The following is an 8,296-nucleotide window of genomic DNA, read 5'->3' as shown; positions in this document are numbered from 1 at the left end:
TCAGAAGCCGGCGGGGGACGTTCCCCGCGACCCCGCGGCCCCGCGTCGCAGCCCAACGGCGGGCGTCCCGCGTCGCAGCCCAGCAGCAGGCGTTCCGCGTCCTCGCGGTCTCGATCCAGAGGACCAGATGGCGCGGCGCTATCCAGAGAGAAGGTGCGGCTGAGGCGACCTCGATCCAGAAGAGAGCAGCCGGACCAGCAAAGGGCCGGATGGATTGGGGCAGCGGCAGACAGCAGCCGGAGTAGAGAAGGAAATCACGGCGGCGGAGTAGCGGATCAAGCACGAGTTGCGCGTGCTAAAAAAACCTAGGCTCTAATACCATGTTACGGATATGCAACTTGTATCATTAGGAGGCCAAAGCCAATATATATACACATACATGAGGATGCCAAAAGGCTACAAGAGGATGCCAATAGACTAGAATGCAAAAGGCCAAAAGACAATATTAATATAACTCTAACAAAGTACAGGCTCCACGTGCACCCATACATGACACAGTTGTTCAAGATCAGGCACAAGTGGATACTACTGGATAAGTACAAGGCGAAGGATTGAGTAAGAGGACCATGCTCTACCTTCTGCCATCGCGGAAGGGCGCAAGAGAACTACTTGTCCGGATAGAGGTGATGTACTCAATCACCCTCACAAGCCTCAAGGTGTAAGAATTGTGCTGTCGAGGGGCACTGAAGGTAACATTGCACTAAGCCGATGGAACTGAAGTTAGCAGATGGGGTGTAGAGACTAATCCACAATCCCCAGTAGGGGTAGTCAAGAGAATTTGTTCCGTATGGAACTAGATCACGCTGTTGAGAGCTAGATCAGTACTTGTGTGTTCAGAATTGTCTACTTTGTTGCAAACCTTTTGTATTCTAATCTCATTCGACTTTTTTTGCAGGTGCAATTTCATTTGACTTATGTGATCTGTTACTGATGTGTTTTCTTTTAGAGCAGGCTCACATAATTATAAATTAAAACTCACTGTGGAGCATTATGCAGTTGGAGAGGTACAGGCAGTACTGGGTACAGGGTAGTGAAAATTAGTAATCTGTGAGATGATAACCTGATGATGAGGCGTGTGCATGAACTCTGATTGTGTTGGTAACTTCTTTTTGTGGAACGCTCAGGATTTTTTTAATTCAGCTGCCAACATATTACAATCGTTTTGGATGCCTTTCCACTGATGGGAGGCGGGGAGGCTCAAGTAAATGAGAGAACAGCATGTTTCATCAAACAGGTGGACAAATAGACTGAGCTGCATTCAAGTTTGGTTGTTTGCCATGTGTCTTACGGAGTCATGAAAGGTTCAAGCTGGTTTGAGTTTTTGAAATTCAAAATGCAAGAGCTGGAATGGGCTAGGCTTGTGTACATAAGCACAGAGATGTGGGGCTGTGTATTTCTAGACTACCAGTACTAGTGGTGATCTTCTCGGAGCTAAGGACGGGCATAAGCGGTTGTGGTGGTCGCTAGATGGAGCTCGTCGACACTGTAGGCAATGGCTGTGGGGTGACAGGCCTGAGAGTCAACACCGCTATTGTAAGTAGCATAAGTGAGATTAGTAGATTCATGATGGTTTCTGCTTCCATGTTGGTTGCACTTTGCATAACTTGTGCCAGTTTGTGTGCTAAACATCTTGAAAATTTGGGCGATGCAGGGCATGGCGTCTTCAGTAGCAGAGGTTGGCCTGGAGGATAGGGTTGCTGCTGCATCTGTTCTGTCTTCAGGATCACTTCAGGTCTGGGATAAATCAATTATCTCTTTGAGCTGTACTTTAGTGGAGATGAAATCATACACGATTCATGCTGTGTATGTTTCTTTGGCTGCAGGTCTCCTCTGAACGATTGTGCTGGGATAAAGCTGCAAATGGTGGGGACTTGTTTTAACCGGTGAGGAAGGAGATGAATCTTGAAGGGGAAGGCTGGTCGGTGCGGCTATGGCATGCAATAAATGGGCCAGGGTAACGATCACCGCTGGTACAGAATCGAGAGGGTGCTGGCCCATAACGTTAGAAGATATCAGAGCCGGTCGAGCTGTGCCTGACGACGTCACATTGATTACTGGACCGATGTGGGCCATGGTACCAAAAAATTGATAAAATACTAATCATTATACAGCGTCCTATACGTTGGCAAATGCGAATCTAGGAGCAACTGGGCGAGCGAGAAAAGTATCTGAGCTCGGGCTCATATTAGCACTTTTAGCCAGCTTGTACCTATTAGGGAGAGGTGGGAGCGCCACTTGGGAGCATTTTCCTCACACACTAATCGTTTGATTCTATATCTAGAGCAGGCTCACATAATTATAAATTAAAACTCAATCTACATTCACACATTGCACATAGTTTGCATATCAGTCTACGAGCATCTCTATGGTCATTCACAATGTTAAGCATATTTCAAGCTTGCTCAAACAGAATTCATCGTGGGATCCAATAGTTGCATGAATAACGCAAAAACAACCCTACACCACATGTAGTTTGGTCAAATCATTTTTTTCCTGTTTCTTGGCTTGATGCCCAAAACAATTTGGTCATGAACAAGGCATTACCAAGAAGTACAACTTCAGTTTCATGGAAACCCAAAGGAGTTGTGTTTCTACAGTCAAATTTTATGTCAACAAATGGATGGCAGGTTTGACAAAGAAGAATTAAGACGGGCTGCAACAGGTAGCCTGGTCTATTAGGTTAACCAAATGTACTGTAACAAATGGGCAGAGACCAGAGAGATGGAAAGAACTGTTCTGCTTCCTAGATTTCAATCTCTAGGTACTTTATCCCAGTAAACTCCATGCGAGGGGAACAAACCCCCACCACCCTGGTGATTGTATTAAGATGGAAGAAACTAAAATAATATCTCAACCATGAAAGGGGCACATACCTTCAGGGTAGTGACAAGCCTTGGTTGTTCATCACTAAGCACACCGATTTCAGATGACCAAGTGTCTCCATTGCAGCAGCAATAATGGCCAATAATAGCACCTATTATACCAGTTATAACCTTTGAACCATTTGAGTCCAAGCATTGATCTTGACCCCCAGTCATTATCGCCAATAGGATAACCAATACAGTTGCTATTGCACTATTTGCAAGAACTTGGATCCTTCAAGAATTAAGAAATAAACGAATAATAAGATGCGGGAAGAATATAAAGTATTGTGATGCTGTCGGCAAAGCAATGTGACCTATTTACAAAAGAGAAAAGCTGATTGCCAAAGAGAAATTCCACAAAATTCGTTAACTTCTACCAAATATAATATGACAAATTGATATGTATAATAAGTTAGGGTTTTTTCATCAAGCACATCTGATTCTCACAAAGAACATTGCCAAAACAAATTAACTAACTCATAATGTATTTTCACCGAAGCAATGGAAAGTCTAACAGTTTTGGGAACCATCCTCTAGTTTAAATTAGTGTATTTTCGTGGAATTGGGATTGTGCTTCTACTGCCATAGTGCATGCATGCTGACAAAAGTATATAATTGTGACTCTGAGCATAAACATTTAAACGATGGCCTCTTAGCCCCGCATTGGTACTTGGAAATTTTCAGTTTAATTAGGCCATTGACGTCTCAACTGTATCCAATGAAATTCATGTGTTCCAAACAGACCCTTATGAATTCGTTTACTAAATGACTTCTGAATCTTTGAAACTGGCTTCCAAACAGCCATAGACTTGGGCTAGCTATTGCCATTTCGTGCAAGTTTGACTACATTGCGTCAGTACTGTGTTCTGTACTTGTGTTATAACTGAAAGTGCAACCTTTTCTATATGACCTAGTTATATAGCTAACGAAGAATTCAATCTACATTTCTCGATCGATTCCTCTCTGCCTTGGTTACATCCAACAAATCACTTATTTCCCCCTTTAACTTATGAGAATTTTCAGGGATTGCCATGCCAACTCCCCCCTTGAATCGCTGAATTAATCCTGTAACCATTCCTCCTCAACAGCATTAACTGGACGCATATAACAAAACAGAGTGGGAGAGAAAATCATGGGGTAGTAACACCTTAATCGCATGTGCCCCTAAAATTGTACTCTTTGTGGCGAACTATCCATATTTAGCTTCCATTTTTATGCATCTTAGCCATTGAAATGAACTAGTGACGGAATGATAGTTGAATCTGTACCAACTTGACCCCGTTTTAAACATGACAGCATTGTAGGTGAAGAAAAGTGTAACACAATAAAATTTAAATTCTATTGATTTATTATTTTGGAGTGTTTCCCGTTTGTTTGTGAACTTGGTTTGGTGTTAATGCCTTGGTGACTACTGTTTCAACTCTTGAACTCATTCTCCTTTCCTTCCAAGGATTAAATCTTTCGATCTTTCCCTCGGGTTATCCACCTTTGGATGCAATCACCCTTGACTTTTCCGCAGAAGAACTTGTTATTCCAAAACCCTAGATCTACCATCCCAAAACAACCAATATCCATAATGTTTGAAAAATTCAACAAAATTCCCAAGAGACCCCTCTCCACCATACACCCCCATTCCACAAAAAATACGTCTTGCCCTAGTGCAATTATATGGAATGGAAATTATTGTTATAAAAATAACTTTTGACTAGGGGGCATCCTTAGTATGATTGTAAGTAAAGTTAGCGAGGGTTCATTCATACGATAACTTTATGGCGAAGGTCGTTGTACACGAACAAAAACAACACAACGGTGTTTTTTGAATAGGTTCAGTTGCCTTGACGGAGCGTGGCCTAGTCCTATGTTAGGAAAGCCTCTGGTGGTGTTGGACGGTTGCGGTCTTTGAGTCATAACACGAGTACACGACTCCTCGAAACCCCCTCCCAAATTCCTGACCAAGGTCGGTTCAAGTCATAACACGACTCTCTTGGACTCGACTCTAAAGCGGCTTGGGACTATTGAAAGGTCTAAGAACAATAGTGCCCTCCCCTTGAGTAAAGTGAGCGTGAATGAGTACATGCCCATGGGGGGGGCTTATAATGGTAAGGGTGCTTTGACAAATGGCCAAGGTGGTGGTAGGTAGGAGGGGTAGGATGGTAAGTCTAGGTCCATGAGTCCAGGAAAACTAGTCAAAAGTGGGGGTGTCCATAGTCCATGATGCACAACTCCACTTTATCCAAGCATGAATGGGCCTTTGGCTAATTGGGCCTCATTTGGGCTTAGGATCCTTTGCTTGTTGCCTTCACTGTTGACTTTGGCCTTTTATTCTGCTTTCTCCTTTGACGTGTTGACCATGGCATTTTGCTTGGACTTTTGTTGACTAGCTTGGGCCTTGGTTGACTGAGTTGGACTTTTTTAACCACCTTGGACCTTGTTGACTGTCTTGGACTTTTGTTGACTAGCCATGCAGGACTAGTGGGACCCTCGTGTAGGATTAATTATTGTCCATCTACAGAAACTAATTCCATCTCTATTCCATTTGGCCATTAACTTTAAACCCAATTTATTGGACTCTGAAAATGTGATGATCCGCGCTCTGGACTGAGAGGAAAACATTTTTTCCAATGCAGTCCAAGTTTCTTCCGCGGTGGGGACTGACGCCACTTGCGTGAGAATTTCCTTTGTGAGGGGAGTTGAGGAGGAATCCAAGGATCTGATGGGCTTGGGCACGGCATCGGGCATATTCAGGATTTATCATCTGGACCGTTCCTTGATCGGTCGACGAGATCGTCCTTGCCGGTGCCGGGAGGGAACCATCGAGGTACCCATCGGTCAGGGCGCCACGGATTGGGGAAAGCACTTGTGCTTTCCATAGCACGTAATTGTCGCTAGTAAGTTTTTCCGAGACTAAGGTTGAGGATGGGGGAGGGTGGTGGAGGAGGAAGCAGCAGCCATGAAAGGAGCTTGATGTGCTATGGAAGGAAAGCTTTGATACCATGTGAAATACTCGAGGGAGCTGAATAGCGATAGTCTTTTGGCATAAAACGTATGTGATGCGGAGCATCCTATGGACATCACCATGTCAAGAGTTCGTTCGGCAAGTGACACGTGCGACATCTACTTCACATACATAAAGGTGAAGCATCTCCTTTACATGTGCTCACTTGACCCCTTCGAGGATGGTATACTTGACACTCCTCTCGTGTGCATACATAGGTATTGTCGAAACTTCGCTGATGACAAGGAGGAGTGCAGGCACCAAGGAACGACTACACCATCCGCTAGGGAAGCTTGGAAGCGGAGACGGAAGAAGACGGAGCTGCGAAGCTACAGCCACCAGATGTCCAACGCAACCACACTCAGCCACCAGGAAGCCAACAGCTGACGGACGCTACAGCGGCCGGACAACCGACGGCACGCCGAACGCCCAACAAGTTCCAGCGACCAGACATCCGGTCTCCACCAGAAATCCGGTACCACATGTCCAGAGGCAAATTGACGGAAGACCGACGCGCTCCAGACGTCCGGGCCCTCCTGAGCCACCGGACGTCTGACAACTACCGGAAATCCGGCGCCGCTACACCCGAGAAGGATCAGCGGGCATCCGACGCGTGTCGGGCGTCCGAACCGTCCCGAGCCACCGGTCATCCGGCACCTCCCTGTGTGCAGCCGGAGGCCTTGGCCTTGTATCTCTCTCCCACTTAACCCTTCATGGCTTAGACTATAAATAGACCTTCCCCTCCTCATTTCTAGGGGTAGCTAAGAATAGAACTACACATTAGAGCTTAGCTCATGTATCTCCCCTTGTCGGATTCCTCCTAGGAGAAGATCCATGTGGATTCAAGACCTCTTCGGAGAAGATCCCTCAACTGGATATCAAGACCCCATCTAGGGAAGGATCTATCTAGATCATCAAGACCTCATCTCCTTTGGATTTGGGATGAACCCTACCTTGTATCTTGTCTCCCTTTGATTGTTCATGTACCTTGTGGATCTTGTGTGTTTGTTGTCTAGTGGATGTGTGATTGGATTTGTTCTTGAGTGTTCCTCTTGTGATCTCTCCCCGTTTTCCCCTCGTGCTCTTCGTGTTCCCCCTTGAACCCACCTCCAATTCGTGAACATCGGGACAAATCGGGGCAGTTTGGCCCGTGCCCTACAACAGTATGCCTTCCTGGTAGGGACGTATTCGTGTTTACAGCAATAGATTGGAATACAAAATGGATGGATTACATTGATGAGGGGAAGAGATACTCCTAGAGGATTCTAAACTGTTCCAGTACAAACCCTTATAGATATTGGGTCGGTTACAGGTGAACACCAAAGGCCTGTGACATGCAAACCATGGCTTAGCCCCACTATAGCTTCAAATAGCTGCTAGCCGAGCCACCACTAAATGGCATAGCCCGCTATTTAAAACATTGGGAACAACTAACCACTTATTCAAGTAGGAGGAAGAGAACTTGAGAACTCAGATGCAAAGGTTGTGTCAACAGTTCAGGCAAATCCTAAGTCATTTCGTACTGTTAGGACACGATGTGTTAAGCTACTACGTTTATACAGAGAGAAAATACTGAATGCCTAACTCTATCAAGAACACTGAATACCTGTCTTGCTACATTGTTCACTATTGGTTTAGTTTGTGTAGCAATTTTTCAGCACAAAAAGTGCACCCGTGTAACATGTGAAAGCTAAAATGAGAATAACTCAGCTCAGAAACGTAACCAAACACGGAGATGCCCATTACCAGTTGCGCTGGCCACCCTCCTTGAAATCCTCCTCAACGCGCCGCTTGCGGTCCTCGCCGATCTTGGTCACCTTGGACGAGGTGAAGAAGAAAGCCAGCAGCAGCGCACCGTACCTATAGCCGCAGGCAAGGTGGAGCGCCATCACGGCGAACCCAGCAGCTCCGCCGGAGGCGTCCAGCGAACGCCGCCGGACGGCACGCGCCGCGATCAAGGCGGCCAGGGCGACACCGAAGGCCGAGCGGACGGCGAGCGAGGCGGTGGCCATGTCGGCCAGGCTCAGCAGCGGTCTGGGATGTGAGAGGCGCGCGGATTTGGGGGCTGTTTGGATGGCAGCAAGCAGGCGCCCCACCAAAAATATTGGCGTTGACCGGCGGGGTTGGAGTGCATTTGGAACTTTGGATGGCAGCCAATTTGTTTGGTTCCGTGGTCCGAGCCAACTTTTTGGTAGCCCCTTCGGCCTTTTTAACAGGAAGGGATTGCGGAGGCTCCGGGAGGAGGGGATTTTAGGGATTTGATAAATTCTTCTCTTTCATCCAAAACCTCTCCAGCTACACATCTCTTCAAATAAAACGTTGTTTGACATGAAGGGATTGCCATGTTGAATTAAAAGAAAATGATGTAGAACAGTCAAAAAAATATCTTGCAACAATTCTTCACATCAACAACATAATTTGCTTGACTTGGAATCAA

The 8,296-nt window shown here is 45.9% G+C and overlaps 1 protein-coding gene across 1 annotated transcript in view; it reads right to left on the bottom strand.

The window, feature by feature from the left end:
* The window catches only part of LOC119300758 (protein PGR-like), a 28,613-nt gene extending 20,595 nt beyond the window's left edge, over positions 1–8,018 (bottom strand). Inside the window, exons 1-2 of the mRNA XM_037577650.1 lie at positions 7,606–8,018; positions 2,874–3,096 (exon numbers count right to left, since the gene is read on the bottom strand). Of these exons, the coding sequence (XP_037433547.1) occupies positions 2,874–3,096; positions 7,606–7,871 (489 nt within the window). The 5' untranslated portion in view covers positions 7,872–8,018. The remainder of the gene's footprint in view (positions 1–2,873; positions 3,097–7,605) is intronic.
* Between the last annotated feature and the right edge of the window lie 278 nt (positions 8,019–8,296).

The sequence above is a fragment of the Triticum dicoccoides genome, chromosome 5A (genome assembly GCF_002162155.2).
Source record: "Triticum dicoccoides isolate Atlit2015 ecotype Zavitan chromosome 5A, WEW_v2.0, whole genome shotgun sequence".
Taxonomy (NCBI): Eukaryota; Viridiplantae; Streptophyta; class Magnoliopsida; order Poales; family Poaceae; genus Triticum; species Triticum dicoccoides.
Note: the sequence above shows the minus strand (reverse complement) of the source record. Positions and strands in the feature narration are given on the sequence as shown.